The sequence below is a fragment of the Pimephales promelas genome, chromosome 7 (genome assembly GCF_988280905.1).
Source record: "Pimephales promelas chromosome 7, fPimPro1.hap1.1, whole genome shotgun sequence".
Classification (NCBI taxonomy): domain Eukaryota; kingdom Metazoa; phylum Chordata; class Actinopteri; order Cypriniformes; family Leuciscidae; genus Pimephales; species Pimephales promelas.
Window position 1 is genome coordinate 7,744,026 of NC_142775.1, and position 20,970 is coordinate 7,764,995.

At 39.8% G+C, this 20,970-nt stretch overlaps 1 protein-coding gene across 7 annotated transcripts in view; it reads left to right on the forward strand.

The window, feature by feature from the left end:
- Window positions 1-20,970, forward strand: part of mylka (myosin, light chain kinase a) — a 167,913-nt gene that overhangs the window by 106,636 nt on the left and 40,307 nt on the right. For 6 of the 7 annotated variants that reach the window (XM_089133013.1, XM_089133011.1, XM_089133012.1 and 3 more), the window contains 8 exons: window positions 3,838-3,975; window positions 4,636-4,833; window positions 4,947-5,193; window positions 6,610-6,693; window positions 7,041-7,828; window positions 8,759-8,875; window positions 12,031-12,048; window positions 13,213-13,275. In XM_089133013.1, the coding sequence (XP_088989139.1) occupies window positions 3,838-3,975; window positions 4,636-4,833; window positions 4,947-5,193; window positions 6,610-6,693; window positions 7,041-7,828; window positions 8,759-8,875; window positions 12,031-12,048; window positions 13,213-13,275 (1,653 nt within the window). The remainder of the gene's footprint in view (window positions 1-3,837; window positions 3,976-4,635; window positions 4,834-4,946; window positions 5,194-6,609; window positions 6,694-7,040; window positions 7,829-8,758; window positions 8,876-12,030; window positions 12,049-13,212; window positions 13,276-20,970) is intronic. The other variant, XM_039647162.2, reaches the window with a different exon arrangement.

Consider the following 20,970-nt stretch of genomic DNA (forward strand, 5'->3'; position numbering starts at 1 on the left):
GAGTCCCAAAAACTTAAAGATTGTTGTAAATTTTAACTTCTCTCATATACACTGTAGGAGGCGTTTGCTATGTGCTCTGTTGATAAGTGAATATCATGGAGGCTTTTTTTTTTTTTTAAGAGTTATTTTAAGGTCCTCGGGATTAGAGAAACATCTGCTCTTTTGCAGTCTGTGAGGCTGTCTAATGGTGGAGGTTCCATGTTCAAGTGGGTTAAAAATGTAAAATACCAGTCTTTTCCCACACACACCCAAACACACACACACACACACACATACACACACTGTAGTGGCTGGATCTCATCTGAGTCGCAGAGGACAAGAGAAGAGAAATTTCCCTCTGAAATCTTTTCCATGACTTTTTTGCTGTACTTTCAGAAAATATACATTCAATACATTATTTTATATGAATATATACAGTACCTAACAATCAAGGAAAGAAATTCCCGGTAGCACTTCATTTTTAATGTACATACAGTACTATTTACTCAAAAAAATATATGTATTGTGCTCTTCTTCACAATACGATACAAGCAATCACAAAGTTGCTATTTGCTATGCAGTATATATCACCCTACATGAATATATACGGTGTGTATGTGGATAAAGTTGGATATAATATAAATATATATACATATAAATATCCATTCAAGTGATTTTAGACCATTCAAGCACAGCAGCATGCAGGAAAACTTGAGCAGCATATTCATAAAAAAAATTCCAGGGACCAGTTGTCAATTTGAATTCCTCAATTTTATGCATTGTTTGGATTCGGAACATATCACTGTGTAAAACAGTAACTAACTAGGCTATAATTTATTTGCATATAATGAGGTGGCAACAAAGGCTACTTGCATACCAATATTTTTAAACTTTCAGAACGGTTTACAAAAAGTTTCTCTTTTCTCCCATTCAATTAGGTCTACTTCAAAAGCAACTCACATAGCACTCACTCACTAGCAGGTGCATAGACGGAAAAATTCTAATAAATTCACATAAGGATTCAATAACGATTATGCATTAGCATGCATTGTGTATCGTGCAATTTATAAGCGAAAATTAGTTTTTACATGCATTTGATACGTAGAAAACTTAATAATTGCTCAGAATTATGTCTGACCCATTCCGATATATGTTGACACAAGCACTGATGGACCAAAGAGCGCACATTTCGACATGTGCAGTAAATTCGTTTTCATATTTAATTTGAGGGCAATAGACATGCATGTGTGACACAAAAAATCTTTAACTTTTAGGTAGCAAAATATTTTTTCAAAAAAATTCTACTAGACTAACGTCACTCATAAATCCTGAAATTTCACACTTTTATTAAAGATCTTTAACTTTTAGGTAGCCAAATATTTTTTTTAGTAATTCTGTCAATTAAAGGTTAGATTTTATAGAAGGTAAATGGGCTATATGCACGCAAAAGTTCCGCATTTGACGCAAGGATGCTCGTCCATTTCCGGTTGTGGAGATTAAAGTGGAGGAAAACCGAGGAAAACGGGATTATGGCAGAGTCTTCAAAATTTACTGTCCTCCCGTCTTTGAAACGAAATGTACATACGTTTAGATGTAATTTTATATATAGTTATGTTTATTTAATAGAATTTTAAAAAGAAGCATAAACACAACGAGGGGTGTCTGTTTTATCTGTTTTTGTGACTAACGTTTCTTTAGTATAACCCTGGAGTATAAAATTCAATATAAATTCTCGGTATTGCATTGGACTCTACGATCGGCAGAAGTTACCGAGCATCCTTAATCCTTCACCTGAAATACCGCCGTGCATATCCCATTGGAGCGGCTACACTGACGCCGACAGACGTGAAGTGAACGAGCCAGAGGCTGTCCGGTACTGTAATGGTTAACTCTGTGGCGATGCATGTGCAAAACAGATTTAACTAATCATAAAGTCAACCAGGATACAGAACACAGCCTACAATAGGCCTATATAGAACCATTTCACAAGATGTAAACAACACTGGTCCAGAAACACTTCCTGTTTCAGTTTGTAACTGTTTTCTTTATTTCACATGTAAAGAAAACATCTTAAAGATGTCTTCTTCTAAACATAAACAAAGCTGTCAATCCAGCTGTCTTCTTCTAAACATAAACAAAACAAAGGAAATTATAATAGATTATAGAACTGGGAGCCAGCCACACCAGTGCTTGGTTATAGATGGAGAGGATGTGGCTATTGTTGCAGAGCATAAGTACTTAGGCACAATAATAGATCATAAGTTGCAGTGGAATAGTAATACCGACACCATCTATAAAAAGGGGCTGCAGAGACTGTACTTTATGCGGAGACTGAGACAGTTTAGAGTGGACAGAGATATGATGTTACTTTTTTATCACTCATCTGTGGAGAGCATGCTACTTTTCTGTTGCGTTGCAAGGTATTTCTCTTTGTCAGTGACCAACAAAAATAGATTGAGCAAGATAGTTAACCTGGCCAGTAAGGTTGCGGGGCATAAACTAGACAGTATGGCTATTACCTGTGAAAGAAGAGTGGTGAAGAAAGGTATAGCTATTAATAAAGATACGTCACATCCCTTATACCGGGCATACGAGCTGTTGCCATCAGGGAGAAGGTTTAGGTTACCTTATTTCCAGACAAATCGAGCCAGTAAATCATTTATCCCAACTAGCATCACTCTGATGAACAAGAATTTACCTGTAGGACTGCACTTTACATAGCACTATTTAGCACTTTAAATAGCACTAATAGCACTTTAATTAGGTTTCTTTGAGTCTTTTGTCCTGATATGTGTAGGGGTGTGGTGGAGATGAGGGAGGGGGGTGGTTGGGGTGAGGGAATGTTGTATCCTGTCATGTAAAATTGTCTTTGTATATATGTATCAGGCGTACTGTAGGTGCAGAACAATTTTCCGTGAGGATAAATAAATAAATAATAATAAATAATAAATAAGATGTTTGTTTAACTTTTTGATTCAGTTTTAAATGTTCTGTTGGTTGTATTTTATCCCAGCTTTTACGTGTTAAAAAACTGAAACAGGAAGTGCTTCTGGACCAGTGTTGTTTACATCTTGTGAATAGCAAACACACCGTGATTTCAAAACTTGCCGCTGAGCATCAAACTCACGTTTCTTTCTTTCGAAAAACTTCCCCGTTTTGTCTTTGAGAGTTGGATGTTTGGTGTTAAGTGCCGCTGCAGTTTTGACGGTTTCATTAAAGAGTTTTTCACCACAAAAAAAAAAAAAAAAACGGATTTGACGCCACGGAATCGCCTGTTGTCTTGAATCCATACCTAATGGTATCGTATTTACGATTGAAGCTTGACTTTTTCTTTTTCTTTCTCTCGCTATATTTCAAGTTGGTCCTCGCCTTTCCTTTTACCAGAACTGTCGCAATACGTTTTCTGAGCCCGCTCATCTCTCCACATACTTTTGTCACTTCAGCTGCACGCACCGTGCTTTTTTGCAGTCGGTAGATATGACGCGTTGCTAAGCAATCGGAAGGCGCTCAAAGAAACACGTTTTAATTTTTTTTTATTTGTATTTATTTATTGTTTGTGTGTTGGATTAAATAACATGACAAGTTAAAAGGCATTTTAAAAAGACAATTATTACTATTATGAAAAAAAAAAAAAAAAATCTGGGAATATTTCAAGGCCTGGTACTAACGTGTTCACGGACCGGCACCGGTCCGGGGACCGGGGGTTGGGAATCACTGGGGACCATCAAAATAAAGTGAAACCAAATTTGTTATTCTGTGAAACACAATAGTTAATGCAGCTTTTGTCATATAGTGTTTGACCGTATGTTTTTGAGGTACATTTAGCATCATTCATGTTATCTGTATGTGGTTTGCCAGCTAAGCAAAGTGTTAAGAGGTCTGCTGCTCATTCTGTGACTGATGTGAGGAGACCGTCTGCCCCGGTGTTCCTCAAAGGTCTGCAGGATCTCAGAGTCATGGATGGCAGTCAGGTGACCATGACCGTGGAGGTGTCAGGTATGAAACAACCTTCAGTTTTCAATCTAGGAGGAAAGCAGAGTAATATTGAGTGTAGTTTATTGTCCTTTCGGAAATTCACACATTTCACATACGACCAACATCAAACAAATATCACTGCCATAGATGTAAAATGACAACTTTGATTAAATATATATATACAGGCCTTCTCTGGAAGCTATTTAAAAACAGTGGTCACGAAGATTGTGATGCCACTGTTGCCCTGAGCGATTAATTTAAGCACACCATGTTTTAATTCAGGTTTGTAAAATCTCAATTTTGACCAAATTTCCAAAATCCTTATTTTTCAATGAATTGTATGTTTTGCTGTGTTTAGTTGGAATGAGTGGAATTTCCTTTTTACTCCCTCAAGAGTATGTTTTTGCAGATGATTTAGCTCTGGTGATTATATAATGGTGAGTACTTCCTGTGTAACGACCACATCTGAGGAGTCTCCTGGCTGTGTATTTGCATGAACATGTGACCACAACAACATTGCTGAAGTCACAACAAAGTGTGTGCAGTGTGGCTTGCAAGACACTGTTGTTAACTCTCTTTGACACACTTCAGTATTCTTTATTTTGTCCCACTGCCCTCCATTAATTTTCTCTAACCCAAACTTGCTTAATGATTTACAAGTGTGATGTGTTTTGTATGTAGGTAATCCTGCCCCTGAGGTGGTCTGGCTGCATAATGGAAAAGAGATTCAAGAGTCAGAGGATTTTCACTTTGAGAAGAAGGGCTGTCAGTATACTCTCTTCATACAGGAAGTGTTTCCTGAAGATACAGGCACATACACCTGTGAGGTGTGGAATGAAGCTGGAGACGCTCGGACTGAAGCCTCACTTACTGTGCAAGGTACAAATTGTACTAACTGCATAACACAAATAGTGCCAGAGCCTTTTTGAATAATATAATAGTTAAATATGGATGTGGATCTCCAATGGATTTTGGTTTATTTGGTACCACAGAGCCTCAAGATGGAGTTCAGCCCTGGTTCATCACTAAAACCAAGTCCTCTACCGCCTCTCTGGGTCAACACGCTCTACTCTCTTGTGCCATCGCTGGTGACCCCTTCCCAGAATTCCTCTGGATGAAGGAAGGGCAGGTAATATCTGGAAGCGGTGACTTTGAGATCCTACAGAAGGAGGATGTAGTCTCACTGCTCATCAGGAAAGTGAAGACCCATCATGCTGGAAACTATGAGATTCTTCTGAAGTAAGAATTTTAACACTTGTTTCAACAAAAGATTTACTAAACTATTCTTTATCGTTTACAATCTCTCTATTTTTTTTAGTAAGTTATTTGCTAATTTTGACTCACTTTGACAACATAAAATAAAAATGTACGTACTTAAAACATAGTACTCAAGGGGGTTTATTTCACTTTGTGGATAAAAACGATTTTATATAAAATTAAAGAGTTCTTTTTTTCAAGGTGAACGATATGGATTTGATTATGTTGATTCTTTATCAATTGAAAACGATTTCAGTCTCCATAGTTTTAAGTGAAAAAGATGTGAAAATGACACTTAACCCAAAAGCAATTTTGCATTGTCATTATTTTATGACATGATCAAACATTTCATAAAATATTGTATGTAACAAAAAATATCTAAATAATATAAATATGAAAATATTAATATTATTTTAAATATAAATAATTAAATGAATAAGTATTGATACACCATGGTAGTATTGTAATTATGTGATTATTGTTTATTTTAAATTTTTATGAAAAATGTTTTTACGAGATCCACACATAAGTTATTAAGGCGACATTCTGTCAGATCAGAAAGGGTTGTTTTGCAGTTCTTCATTTACTTTTTCAAATCTGCAGTTTACCATAAATGAACTTCAGCATTCACAAATATATATTTATATATATATATATAATTTTATTAAGGAATTAATATAAAAAATGAGTACAAGTAAACAAACATAACAGTAAGAGAAAAAAAACAAACAAACAAATGAACATACAAACAAACAAAATAATAATACAAGAGGAGAAAAGTGAGCCAACGTATACAAATATACAAACAAAATCGACAGATGGCAATACGGATGCATCTATATCTCTCTTACCTACACGTATAGACCCATACACGTGCATACATATTCATACACACATACCTGCATGTATATATACACACATACCCATATATCCATACATACATATATACATACATATACATAGACATACATTTTTATATATATATATATATATACATACATACATACATGCATCCACATACACAAATATATACATACATACCTACATATACACACACATACCCTCATACACATGCAAAAATAAATAAATAAATAAAGAATAAAAAAAATAGTAATAAAAAAAATATAAGGGGGGGGGGGGGGTATAAAAAAAGAACAAAGATTATACAAACAAAACAAAAAACAACAAAAACAAAGGGGAAGAAAAATAGAAATTAAAAATAGGGAGGATGGAGAGTTAAAATGGCTATTGCATAATGATTTCGCTTGAGTTTGCAGTTGCACCTTACTCTCCTGAATGTTTTTTTTTTAACACCAACACACAATGGCTGGACTTTCCGGATCATTTGTGCATCACAAATTCACAAATAGCATTCACAAATATTCTGTTGCTTCTCAGGAATAAAGTAGGAGAGTGCAGGTCAGTGGCCACTCTGCACGTCAGCGAGGACCCCATGTTGGCTGGTGACGATTCTCATAAGCAGTACGTTTTCCTTCTATTCTTGCTCTCCTCTGCCCCGAAGCTGTATTTACAGCCCTTGCCCCTTAAGCCCTGCACTAAATCTACATAATATCTCTACATAACCAAATGCTCTGTTTATGCTAGCTTCCTCACTCAGCTGTGCTGTTGTCTAAAGACGAGTGTGGGTTAGTCTAGGGGCCCCATTCTGGTCTCATTTCCCTATAAGGCTTCTGAAGTCATCTCTGATGCAACTCTGTCGTGTTGAACTAACTCTCCTCTTGATTAAGCTGCTCTCCAGTGTGGGCTGAGCTAGCTGAGGCTTTAAACATCTCTGTATGTTTTTTTTTTCTCCACTCTTCCTGTGGCAGCCGAGGGGTGGAGAGGACTGCACCAGGCAGGGGAGGACATCCAGAGACTCCCAGCCTTGCAACGTCGTGCTCTGAGCCACTCTGGGACCTCAACAGTCAGACAGGTCAGGAAGAAGAGGAGGGGTCTGCCACCCTTGGGCTTCTAAAACGGCGTGTAGAGACAAAGGAACACAGAGAAGACCAAATCCGACAGCAGGAGGCCGAACAGATTGACTTCCGAACTGTGCTCGGCCGTAAGGTCAACACCAAGAGCGTCTCTGAGGAAGACCTGAAGGAGATCACGGCCGAGCAGATGGACTTCAGGGGGAACCTTCAACGGCAGATCAAGCCCAAGACGCTGACGGAAGAGGAACGTAAAGTCAACTCTCCACAACAGGTGGACTTCAGAGCAGTGCTGGGAAAGAAAGGAACCCCAGGCCCCAAACCTGGCCCTGGATCCTTAGTGAAAACACAACCCAACAAAAATGAAGCTGTTGACTTTAGATCAGTGTTAGCCAACAAGAAAAAACAACCAAGCCAGGACAGGAATGGAGAAAGCCACGGTGATAAAGACACCAGAGGAAAGGACAATGACGTGAATTGTGTGGATGGAGGGAGAAAAGAGAAAACAAATTCAGTTGGGAAAAAAGAGCCCTTTTTTACAGAGAAACTGGTTGACGTGACGGTATTGGATGGGGAACGTTTGCATCTACAGTGCCAACTTTCATCTGAGTCTCCCGCTAAAGTGACATGGACGCTTGATGGAAAACTCATCAAACCATCCAAATTCATCGTTATTACTTACGAGGGTCAGTGTTGCATTTACAATTTAAAATTACCCAAGTGAGACGCCCAATTTGTTGCAGTTAATCATGGAGAAAGTTTGGCATTGTGGCGTTTATCAGGGGCTCTGTTATGTTGTATGCATGTGTACATGTTTCAAGCATCAGCAGGCCAGAGGTAATCACAGTTTTATACAAACAATCAGTTAATATTGAGTACCTGACATTACAGACAGTTTACCTTTGGTCCACTAACCAAAATAGTTCCAAATGAAGCCAATGTTGAACCAACTTTGTGATCTGCTGAGGTTGGCTGAAACGCCACAAACAAAGATGAGCACTTTTAGAACGCCACTTATCCAATCAGACAAGAGGACCAGAAGTAACTGTTACATTGTCATTGAACAGTGGGCACATGACACTCTGGTATCAGCCAGCAGGAGTCTGATTAGATGAAAGTTTATTTAAGATGTTTCATGATGTATTAGGACTATAAGTAATGATATTCGAGAGAAAGGGGATGTACTGTATCTCTGTGGCTTGACCTCCTGTGTTCTTAATAGCATGCAATTTATTTTCACTAACTCTTGTGAAAAAGAGTTTCACAAACTCTCAATCTGACTCTCGTACATCAATGTAGTGACAAATACAAGTTAACCTGTGTACTTGAGGAATATCTGATTTAATATGCATGTGTGGTTTGCAGGAATTATCCAGGTTAAATCCGTGTTTAGAGAAGTACCAAACACATCTGTCATTGCACATTTGCCCCATAGACATCCATTATAAGACCACAACTGCTTTTTGATTAAGGGACCAGTCCAAAAGATTTATGTGGTCATTTCCAGCATGCAGCAGATGTTATCAGTATATGTAGATTAACTTTCCTGTAAAAAAGTTGATTCTTCAACCCTCTGAGAATAACTGTTTAATGTGTGTTTATATGTGTGTAAGCAGGTGGTCTGTGCTCTCTATCCATTGATAAAGCTCTACCTGAGGATGAAGGAGAATTTGTGTGCAGGGCAGAGACAAATGAGGGAAAAGCAGAATGTTCCTGCATGGTCCTTGTGGATGGTGAGTTGATATTATAACACTCCAGTACAATAAATGTGTTTGCAGAATTATTTTCCTGTATCTACTACTCTATAAAACTCAATAGAATATCTGAGAGATGAGGCGTACTCTAACCCTATGAGTCAAGAGTGTCCGTATTTCTTACGTTTAGTGATATTGTTTTTACAACTCAAAGTTTTTAATTGTACAACACAAATACTTATTTCTACTTGCGAACTATGTCAAAACACTTGTTTTCTCTGAGAATATTATGGTTTGAGTCTGTCTGTTTTGGGCTGGGCAGTATATCTCCCTCCCTAGAGTCTCTGCCCGAGTTCTGCAGCTTCCGGTAATTACTGACCAGATCTGGCTACATTGCATGCCATGTCCTGAGATCTCCTTGTTACTTTTTACAGCTGTCTCTAAATCTCTATGACCCACAGAACATGTTTTTACAATCATCTGTGGATCTCTGATTGACTTTACAGGTCATGTACCAATGACCATCTCTAGATTTCTGGGTCCTGCTTTGCTGGACTTGTCAATCAATCAATCTTGTCCCTGCAGTCGGCTCTAGAACCTTCCATCCTGATTAAATGACATGTCAGGACTTGTCTTTACAACCATTACAACCATTTTTACAACCAAGGATCACTCTTTTCTACTTTAGAAGATGTGTTTTTGGATGTATTTATCCTATTTAACAAGACATGTCAATAAAGCCATCTCCCTGTCAAGTTCGAAAAGACCTCTAGATTTATCAGGACATCTTCCCACAACCATCTCTAGATCCATTTTGACAGGATAACATATTCTCTTGTTTCTGTTTGGCTTTAGAGGACATGCCTCACCAGTCATATCTAGATTTCTATGTCCTAACTAATGAACATGCCCCTACAGCTCTTTATATGTCACGGTTTTGATTTCCATGTTATGTCCTTAGAGCTGTTCATAATAAATTTGTCCTACTTTACAATACTTGATTCTACAGTCATCTCTGTTTTGCTTTACGGGGTCATGTCCAATTTCAAGATTCTTTCCATTTTATCCACTGTAGATCCCTGTGTAATGTTTCTATCACCCATCTCTAGATCTTTGTGTCTTGCTTTTCAATACATACCAGCTATCTATTTATCTTTATCTTTGTTGTGGTTTCCAGGACATGTCTTTACAGCTGTTAGATCTCTATGTCCCACTTTAAAGGATGTGTTCCTTAAGATGTGTCAAGATTTCACAATCCTGCTTTACTGGGCATGTCCCTATTGTTGTATCTAAATATCTTGGTCATGCTGAACATGATATCTCCCAACAGCTTCTCTAGATTTCTGCGTCCAGCTTTACAGGACACATCATTGCTACAGATGTCTTTCTCTTATACTATAAAATGTCATTAAAATTGACTCTAGACATCTCTTTCCTGCTTAACAGTGACAAAAGGTGGCATGTTAGATTTATTTAAATGGATAGTTCACCCAAAAATGAAAATTCTGTCATAATTTACCAACCCTCATGTCGTTCCAAACCCGTGAGACTTTCGTTTATCTTTGTAACACAATAGTAGATATTTTTGGTAAAATCTGCGAGATTTCGGTCCCTCCATTGACAGCTACGCAACTTAGAGTTTTCAACGGGTCGGGTCGGCCCGACAAACTCGACGGGACCCGCGGGTTCATTCCAGGTTCGGGTCGAAAATATAAGCAAATGACTCAGGTCGGGTCGGACCTCGGGTTTAATCTTTTCCGCCCAGTAAAAAAAACAAACAAATTATTAATCATCGCTGCTGTTCACCGTAAAGAAAGTCTGGCTGCTGCTTGCAAAGTGCATCGCGGGTGGCTGGCCGAGAGGAGAACACGCCTCCCACTGTGGACGCACTGATCTTCCTCCATGATGCCTAATATAAGCATATGATTATGTTTGTAGGCTAGGCCTATTTTGTTTCAAAACTCGTAGTCCGCCCGCTGGTTGACTGTTTGAGTTCTTTTTATTTATTATTGTGTGAAAATTTTTATTTAAACAGGCATGGCGTTAGCTACTTTCCTTTGAAAATAGTTGTCAACACTGCACTTGGGCGCATTTCAGACGTGATACTAAACGATGGAAAAAGCAAAGAAAACACGGTCGGAAGACTAGGAAAAGGAAAAGAGAATCTGACCGCGTGAGAAACCGGACAAGAGTCCCACTCGGTCGTGCTTTTTTTTTTGGTGCGAGCTAAAAAGCAGCACTGGATGCAACGGTGATGCTGACCTGGCGATCTTGTTGATGGACTAGTAAGTCAATCTTTCTAAGTTTGTGTGCATTTTATTTTGTGATTTCACCGGAATGAATAGACGCCGCAACGACAATAGATTGTAGAGCGCGTTTGAGTCGGGCCGCGGGCAGAATTAATGTTGATGTGTCGGGTTACATCGGGTCCAGGCTTTTAAAGCCACGGGCTGGGTTGGGTAATAATTTTCAGGCCCGTTGAGAACTCTAACGAAACTACCACTTTGACGCTTCCAAAAGTTCATAAGGAGATTCATTGGTTCTCGAACGTCAGGTGAACATGCTTGAGCTTCCATTTCCACAACATTTCAATTCAGAAGATTTTGGACTGAACCGCTCAATTCACCTTTGTCTAAGCCCCGCCCCCCTTAGTTACTGTTGCTACGTCCGTCAAACTTCATCTGGGCTCTGGTTTGGTATCAACATGGCTTATGCTGTGACAGCTCTCCCTGCTGAAATGTTATCAAACTTTTATAAAGCAGCAAATAAAGTGTCCGATAGAAGTAGGCAAAAGGGGCTGCAATATGTTTAGCTGACTGAGGACGTCCACACAGTTTAATCCAAAGATGACACTTGTCAGTATTTGACTTTGGTTGGGAAGGGAAAAAACGGACACCCCCTCCAACCTCCCTGGGAAATGAGTGTCTGTGTTACAAATGTCCCAGGCACAACGTTTAACTATATTTTTGATAAAACTACGACGGTAATAGCCTGCCGAGACCAAAAATATGAGACGCCTGTGTTGAAAGTCAATGGAGCACTGTGAAAAAGTGTCGGACCTGCGCTGTGAGGTGAATTAATTTGGATTAGTTGTACAATCTCTTTGTGAACTTTTTGAAGCATCAAAATGGATGTTGTATAGGGACATAAAGTCCTCATATTTCAACAAAAAGACCTTCATTCATGTTTTACAGGTTTGGAACAACATGCTGGTGAGTAATTAAAGGATTAGTTCACTTTTGAAAAAACTTTTGCTGATAATTTACTCACCCCCATGTCATCCAAGATGTCCATGTCTTTCTTTCCTCAGTCGAAAAGAAATTTAGGTTTTTGATGAAAACATTCCAGGATTTTCTCCATATAATGGACTTCAATGGGAACCGGATGGTTCAGGGTCCAAAAGACAGTTAATAACTGTTTCAGATGCAGCTTCAAATGTCTTTAAACGATATCAGACGATGAATAAGGGTCTTATCATGCAAAACGATCGGTTATTTCAAAACTTATTCCAAAAATGTAACTTTTCTAAGGACAAATGCTAGCCTTGCTCTATTCTGTGAGGCACGTTTGCAACGTCACGTATTACGTAATTACGTTCAAAAGGTCACGGGCGACGTAGCCGAAAGTACAGAGTCAGTGTTTACAAGTTGAACGCATAGGTTGAACGTGCAAACTAGCTCAAACACCGTTTACAAAAAAAGGAATTAAAAGGAAAAACAACGATGTCGGACGATTTTGATTCTGTACTTCCGGCTACGTCGCCCGTGACCTTTTGAACGTAATTACGTATTACGTGACGTTACAAACGCGCCTCAGAGAATATAGCAAGGCTAGCATTTGTCCTTAGAAAAGTTACATTTTTGGAATAAGTTTTGAAATAACCGATCGTTTCGCATGATAAGACCCTTATTCATTGTCTGGTGTCATTTAAAGACATTTGAAGCTGCATCTGAAACTGTTATTAACAGTAGTCAAGGTCTTTTGGACCTTGAACCATCCGGTTCCCACTGAAGTCCATTATATGGAGAATAATCCTGGAATGTTTTCATCAAAAACCTAATTTATGTAATTACATTTGTAATTACACTGTTGACCTTCCCCTACACTTTAACCTACCCTTAAACCGACACACACCACCACACCTCTCCCTTACCTTACCCGTACCACACCTCATTAGGAGCAAAAGTGTTTTATAATACAACCTGAATACAATAAGTAAATTGTACTTATATTTCGATGTAAGTATATAGTACTTGAAGCCATTTAATATAAAGTGGGACCGTTGAGGAGGAGGTCTGCTGCTTTCATAGGGGTCACATGAATATGATTCTAATTTTGCTTTCTGTATTTCTTTCTCTCTGAATGTCTGTGTTCAGATCCCAGTGTCTCCACGCCAGCTGATAAGCGGAGCAGGAAGCCCTCTACCCCGACCACAGAGAGTGAGTTTCCAAAATATGTACTTCCTTTTTTATATCCCAATATGGAGTGGCGTGGGAGATGTGAACCTTTCCCACTACTGCACAGACACACACACACACACTTTTAAGTAGCTTGTAGCTTTTTTTAGACAATTTCACTCGGGATATATTTTACTAAGAATAATTACTTATTAAATTACTTTGGTCTAGAAGAGAAAGAAAGATGAAAAAATAGAAAGAAATAAAGGTCACTGGTCTAAAGCCTAACAGGAAACTCTCCATTTGAGTTCTGATAAGGTTAATTAGAGTAAATTTTGCAATTTTCTGCAAAGTTGTTCAACTGTTAGAGATTTTGTTTATTAGGTTGCTTTTTGCTGTAAACATATCTTGCTTAAAATCAGATTAAAAATACACAGAAACAAAGACATTCATCTGCATTTAACCTAGTTCATACATATCTGTAGATTCAGGGAAAGATGAAAAATAGTGAATAGTTTTCCACTCTCTGTCTGGCTGGACACTTTTGTAAAATAACGTTTTAAGCTGGACAATTATTGGGTTTAGCCTTTGCACTATGTTCTATTGTTACCATATGGTCTTTAGTTTTGCATCCTCCATAATATGATACTATATATAACTAATATAGGAGTGTAGTACAGAACAAACCCTAGTGGATGTCTGTGTTCACTGGTGAACCAGTCATTCACTTCTCACACTCTTCATCAGATGAGTTGTTTGACAAAGGCTGCTGGATAGCTGACTTTGACTGATTTTTAATGTTAAACAAACTCAGTGAGTAAAAAGGAGAATGAGGGGTGAACAAAAGTGTGTTTTAGAGATATAAAGAGAGAATCTAAGGAGATTTCTGACAGTAGAGCAAGAAAGATCATGACTTTTACTGCATGACTGCTTGGCAAAACCCCCTTAGATTTCCATGTATGGGCTCAGTCAAGTCTCTCTCTCTCTCTCTCTCTCTCTCTCTCTCTCTCTCTCTCTCTCTCTCTCTCTCTCTCTCTCTCTCTCTCTCTCTCCAGACCACGAGGCGTGTTGTATGAGTTTTCTAACATCAATGTTTTTAACATGCCTGACATTCTTCAGAATGTTTTGTGAAGCTTTTGTATACTAGTGGGTCTACTTTTTGCCTACTCTTTTAGCAAACTCTTTCGAAATGGCTGAAACTGAGACTGTTGAAACTGTTGATAGGAGAAAATTAGAAATGTCCCATTTGTCTTTCTTTATTCTTAAAAGGAAATTCTGAAAATTGAAAATTCTGTCATCATTTACTCACTAAGTTCTTGCAAACCTGTATGAGTTTCTTTTCTTCTGCTCAACACAAAAGATATTTTTTAGAATGATTGGAACTTTGGCACCATTGACTTCCATAGTATTTTTTTTTTCTACTCTGGTCGTCAATGGTGCCAAACAACTGTCGTTCTTATAAATATCTTCCTTTGTGTTGAGCAGAAGAAAGAAACTCATACAGGTTTGCAACAACTTGGTGAGTAAATGATGACAGAATTTTCATTTTTGGGTGGAGTATATCTTTGAAATAAAGGAGAAGTGAGACTTTAAAGGTGTATTTACAAAGTTTTTCTCAAAGGTTACACTAAAATTCTGCTGAGAAAAAAGGAAATCACCCTTCCATGACATTATTTGTGATTTAACATAAAGGTTAAAGTGTTGCATGGTGAATATACTGTAGATACTTGCAAACCATGTGAAAGGTGCTTTAGAGTTTTGTGTAACATGCGCTATAATGTCAAATTGTATCAGAAATATTTTTGAGGATGTTTGGCTGGCACACTTGAGTTGGTTTTAATGCACCTACTGTCTAGTATCAGTATTGACCTGATATTAAATCAGTTATTTACAATGTTTCATTCGGGGTAAAATGCTGCCAAATGAAATTGCCTGTGTAGAGTTAGCTCACTAGATTTGGAGCACAGCGATGATGAGCTCTAATTTTTTCAACTTTAATAGTTAACCATTAGTCAGTGAGTCAATTTTGATGGCTTGTTTTAGAGGGGCAGTGGATTTTACTCATTTATTATGAAACTATATTCAAAACTGTGTCCTGGGTATTTTGTGCTGATTAGCTTCTGCCTTGAAAAGAGAATACACAAGTGAGCTGCCGATGGGTGAAATTAATAGTTTTCCTGAAAGCATCTGTTTAAACAATAACAGAATGTTTATATAATATTCCAGCATGCATTTATATTGTAATGCACATGCAGTTGTTGTGGATGGACCTGCAGATGCATACAAGTGTATTTGTAGCAGCACTGAACGAATGCAGATATGCCTTTAATTTTGTACATTTCCTCCTGTCCACACATGAACATCAACAAGGCTGACAATAAAAGTTTAGGACTAAATGAAGGACTAAATGAAGAACTAAATTTAGGACTAAATGAAGGTTTAGGTAGATCCTAAATTATTGGGGTTACATTGAGTCATTGAGTTGTTGCAGTCATGGAAAATCTGTGATTAAAAATCACGAAGCTATAAAAATAAGCATGGTGTCTTGGATGATGGAAAATTCTAACCTCCAAAGCACCTCTGAAACGCTGGTGGAAATTGAAAACCCAATTGGTGTCCTTAAGGGCTCTGAGCTTTCATGACCAGTTCAGAAACAACCACTTCAGCTTACGTCATGCTTGTTACATTCCTCTGTCCTAATGGCTTATTTGTATCTCTAAGTTATTAGTTGTGCTTGTTAGGAAAGCATCACTGTTAGCATTGGATCCTTAACCTAACTAAATATTAAACTTTGCGTTGTAACTCACCTCACCCCGTATGTGTGTGGTACCAACATGTAAAAATACTTCACTCATCAAATTCAGTCAATCATTGTCATTGTTTGCTGTAAGCTAGTCCTGCAGAGTTCCTTTGAAACCCTCATCCTCCCCAAGCTCCACATGCCTAGATCTACAACAGGATTTATGTATGTATGATCTATGTATATTTATGTATTTTTTCTTTTGTTTATGGGTTTATTGTGTCGCTAGGTTTATTTTTCCCTGTTTCACTCTGCTTTTTATTCGTTTTTTTTTTTTTTTGTTTAAGTCATAAAAAAACAAACATTAGATACAATTGACATTGTATCTATACTGGGGGTGTAGTTTACCGTTGAGAAAAACAAAAACAAAAAAACTTGTCAACTCAAAGAAAGTAAAAGAAGATTGCTAAATACTCCCTTGTGAAAAAAAAAGAAATGTGCTCAATTGTATTGAATTGTACAAATCTTAAGAGTATATTTAAAAAAAAAAATCTGTACTGTGCATAATAATGCTATTGCGATAAATGATTATTTCTTTTGATCTCATTAGCTTTTCAACATGGTCTCTTTAAAGGGTTAGTTCACCCAAAAATGAAAATTCTGTCAGTATTTACTCACCCTCATGTTATTCCAACCCCGTAAGACCTTCGTTCATCTTCGGAACACAAATTAAGATATTTAAGATATTAAGATCGCTACTGCATACAGTCCGTGGGCTTCTTGAGGGACTGGCTCTTGCTGTCCCCGAAAAGTCAATAAAGACATCGTTAAAATAGTCCAAGTGACTACAGGGGCTCAATCTTAAGTTTATCAAACGACAAGAACACTTTTGTGCGCAAAAAAAACAACAAAAATAACGACTTTATTTCAACTATTCACTTCCTTCTCCATGAGCCTGTGAGTCAGTTAACGTAGTGTGATTGCGTAGAGCTACGTCACACGTAGGCTCACTATTGGCCGACGCTGGTCATGTGTGTGTGATGCGTGTGACGTACAATATTTATTATTTATTTTTGTTGTTTTTTTGCACACAAAAGTGTTCTCGTCGTTTGATAAACTTAAGATTGAGCCCCTGTAGTCACTTGGACTATTTTAACGATGTCTTTAATGACTTTTCGAGGACAGCAAGAGCCAGTCCCTCAAGAAGCCTATGGACTGTATGCAGGAGCGATCTTAATATCTTAAATATCTTAATTTGTGTTCCGAAGATGAACGAAGGTCTTACGTGGTTGGAACAACATGAGGGTGAGTAAATACTGACAGAATTTTCATTTTTGGATGAACTAACCCTTTAATATTCATAGGTTTCTGTGCACGTAAAGAGTGCCTAATTGAAAGAGTTCTTCAAGAGTACCTTTCCCTTTAAGCCTGATGCTCTTCCATGCATCTGGACTAACTACAGATTGTCATCCTTTCCCAGACAATTGCCTGCCGGCAACAACATGCAGTGCTTTCTGATCTATCTCACTGGTAGCGATCAGCTAGCCTGGATGCCAGCCCAATGTCACCACCCTTGGACTGTCTGTGTTTTGATTCATCACGTGGTCCCCTCGTCTGAGTTCTCCGCCCTCATCTGTTTCCATGGACACTAATCACCTCCCGCACAGCTGATTGTCATTTGTTAATCACCGTCACTGTGTATTTAAGTTCCTGCCTGTCTTCACTCCCTTGTCCGGTATTGTTTGTTTGTTACATGCTGTCATCCTGTCTGCCTGATCCTGAGATTCCTTGATTAAAACCCTGAAGACCCTGTTCTGGATCGGGGCCACCTACCACCTGCACGTCGACCTCCCAGACACCTCCAACCCGGACTGGAAGGAGGCCGTTTCCCGGTGTCTGGAGAGCGTCGAAGCCCGATCCAGAACACTGCCAGACCCAGAGCCGGAATTACCACCCTTGACCGCGGAGATCTCGTGCGTGCCCCCCGCAGACGGAGAGCTACCACCCGCCGCGACGCGTCAACCAGTGCCCGAGACGAAGAGGACAGAGTTGACCCTCGCCCCGGAGGAGGAGCTCCAACAGGAGTCTGACCAGGGGTGTGAGCCCACTACATCTGCGGACGAGGGGACTAATTTCCTGGAACTGGAGGACTGGCTGATGAAACCCAGGACACTGGATATCGTTCCCGCCCTATCCCACCCGTCATCGGCATCTATTTCATATTTTCAACCATCCTGTGATGACTTCTGTCGTGCCGTCTGTCTGATTCACTCCATCCCATCACCGTTCCCAGTCAGTCCTCCAGCCTCGCCGCTGCTGGATGTGCGCAGCCCTGCACCATCTCCGTGGGGAGTCCCCGACGTCGAGCGGCAGGTCAGCCCACCATCTGCAGCGCCTGTGTTCGAGGATCCCACGGCTTCGCCTCCAGCCTCGGTCCTCGGCACTCCATCTCGGCCAGTCGACCTGCCGGCTCCGTCTTGGCTCTTCCCACCTGCGCCTCCGCCTGAGACCCTCAAGACATCGGCTGCAGCGGGTTCCCTCGTCCTGCCGGCTCCCCCTTGGTCAGTCGTCACTCTGCCTGCGCCACGGACTTGCGGTCAGTCGTCTACGCTTGATCCCTCCACCCCTTCGGCTTCAGCGGGCTCCTCCTTCCCTGTGGCGTCCCCTCTGTCCTCCCTCACTCCACCTCCACCTCAGCTCTCGGGCACTCGGACTACGGCTCCAGCGCTCGTCGCCGCGACGTCGCCGGAGTCTCCGATACCGGTGACGTCGCTTGAGTCCACCGGCTCTCCGTCTGCGCCGAGAGATCCTGCCACCGAGTCTCCGTCGGTCATCCCCCAGCTACCGGCAGTCCCCTCGCCATCTGGTTTCTTCCCTCCGTCTTCTCTGCCATCGGCTGTCGGTACTGGGAGGCTCTGGGTCTGCGCCACCGCGCCATCCCCATCGAGGCCGCCAGGGAATCGTCATCGTCCCCTCACCGTTCCGTCACTCCAGCCTCTCGTCTGTGATTCACCATCGTCTCGTCCTTCACCTGAACCTCCCCCGGCTCCCCCTCCGTCATTTTGCCACGGCGCGAAGTCGCGCCTTGCCGGAGGGGGGCGATCTGTCACCACCCTTGGACTGTCTGTGTTTTGATTCATCACGTGGTCCCCTCGTCTGAGTTCTCCGCCCTCATCTGTTTCCATGGACACTAATCACCTCCCGCACAGCTGATTGTCATTTGTTAATCACCGTCACTGTGTATTTAAGTTCGGGAAGTTCGGTCTGGACTCGATCCATTGAGGAGTAATTATGATCAGGCAAAAAATGTTCGCGCCAATCAAATTGCCAGGGCGGGCTTTACACGATAATGGACAGATGATCTGCAGGGACGTAATCATCACGTTATGAAAGAGCGCTTAAGTTAACTGGTTTCCCTCAGAGATGACTGCAGCTGGAGAATTGAGATGTATAGATTCCACTGTCGCGTCTGTTGTAAAATAAATCAACAGCGCATTAATTTTAATAGACTAACAGAAAACTGCAATCAAGGCATTTGTCGATCGGAAAGATATTCGGCAAAAGTGTCTGACGGTCGCTAATAAGATGGGACGTAATGAAAAGCCTGTGGTCGTTGTGGTTTCTCCTTTGGTCGCACTCATGAAGGACCAAGTGAAAGAAGCAACACTAGTTATTTTACTTCTAAAATAACTAAGTTCTGTTGTTGACAACTATGCTATGCAAAGTATTTGACTTACTGCGTTGCTCTGATTGGTTGTAGGTCTGTCCGACTATCCAATTGAGTGCAGATTTTTTTTTCCTGGTTCGGTTAAGACACGCCTCATAATCAAAGCCCTACGGAGGAGTTTCAGACTCATATTCTCACTAGAAAATGAGTATGACGAAGTCAGGCTAGCGATCAGCAGCACACCTCATTGTTTAATTCGAATGTCTTGCATCGTCACTTTGCACCTCGGCAATCTCGGACAAAGACCCTTATCTCAATTAAACTATCATTGACAATAAGCTTGATATTTGTCTTCTCACTGAAACCTGACAAGTTCCTGACAATGTTCTGCAGTTAAATCTACTCACACCGGAAGAATAAAAGTATATCTTTCCAAATTTTGACTGCAGTGCAAAGCAGGTGGTCTCGCTGCAGGTGGTCTCGCTGACATATATCAAGATAACCTTCGACTCACACAACTTGATATTCACGACACCAATACATTTGAATATATGGTATTGAAGGCTGATTATCTTGCTCTATCGTCCTCCTAAGGCTTTGTCTAACTTTTTTTCTGAACCCAGTTAACTTTTGATCCTTGCCTGTTCATTTTCCTTTCGTTCTCCTTTTCGGTGACTTCAACATTCATGTTGATACTGTGTGCTTTAACGGGTTAGTTCACCCAAAAATGAAAATTCTGTCAGTATTTACTCACCCTCATGTTGTTCCAAACCTCTATGTGTTTATTTGTTCTGCTATACACAAAGGAAGATATTTGGAAGAATGTTTTAATCAAACAGATCTCATTCCCCATTGACTACCATAGTAAGAAAAAATACATGGTAGTCAATGGGGAATGAGATCTGTTTGATTAAAACATTATTCTAAATATCTTCCTTTGTGTTCAGCAGAACAAATAAACACATAGAGGTTTGGAACAACATGAGGGTGAGTAAATACCGACAGAATTTTCATTTTTGGGTGAACCAACCCTTTGACACTTATCAATTACTGTCTAATTTTAAAATGTTTTAATCAAACTCAGAATTTTAATTTTCCTACTCATACGCATGGTCATATACTTGATTTGATCTGTTCATCAGGGGTTGGTATCGCTTACATCTCTTCTTCTGACAATGGTATCTCTGATCATAAAGTTATTGGTTTTAGCCTAAGCTTGTCTAAGTATAAAAAATGTCCTACGACTGTTATATCCTATCGCAAACTCAAAGCAGCTGATACTGCTCCATTTTGTACCTCCATTGTTTCTTTGAATCATTCTGAAGTCTTT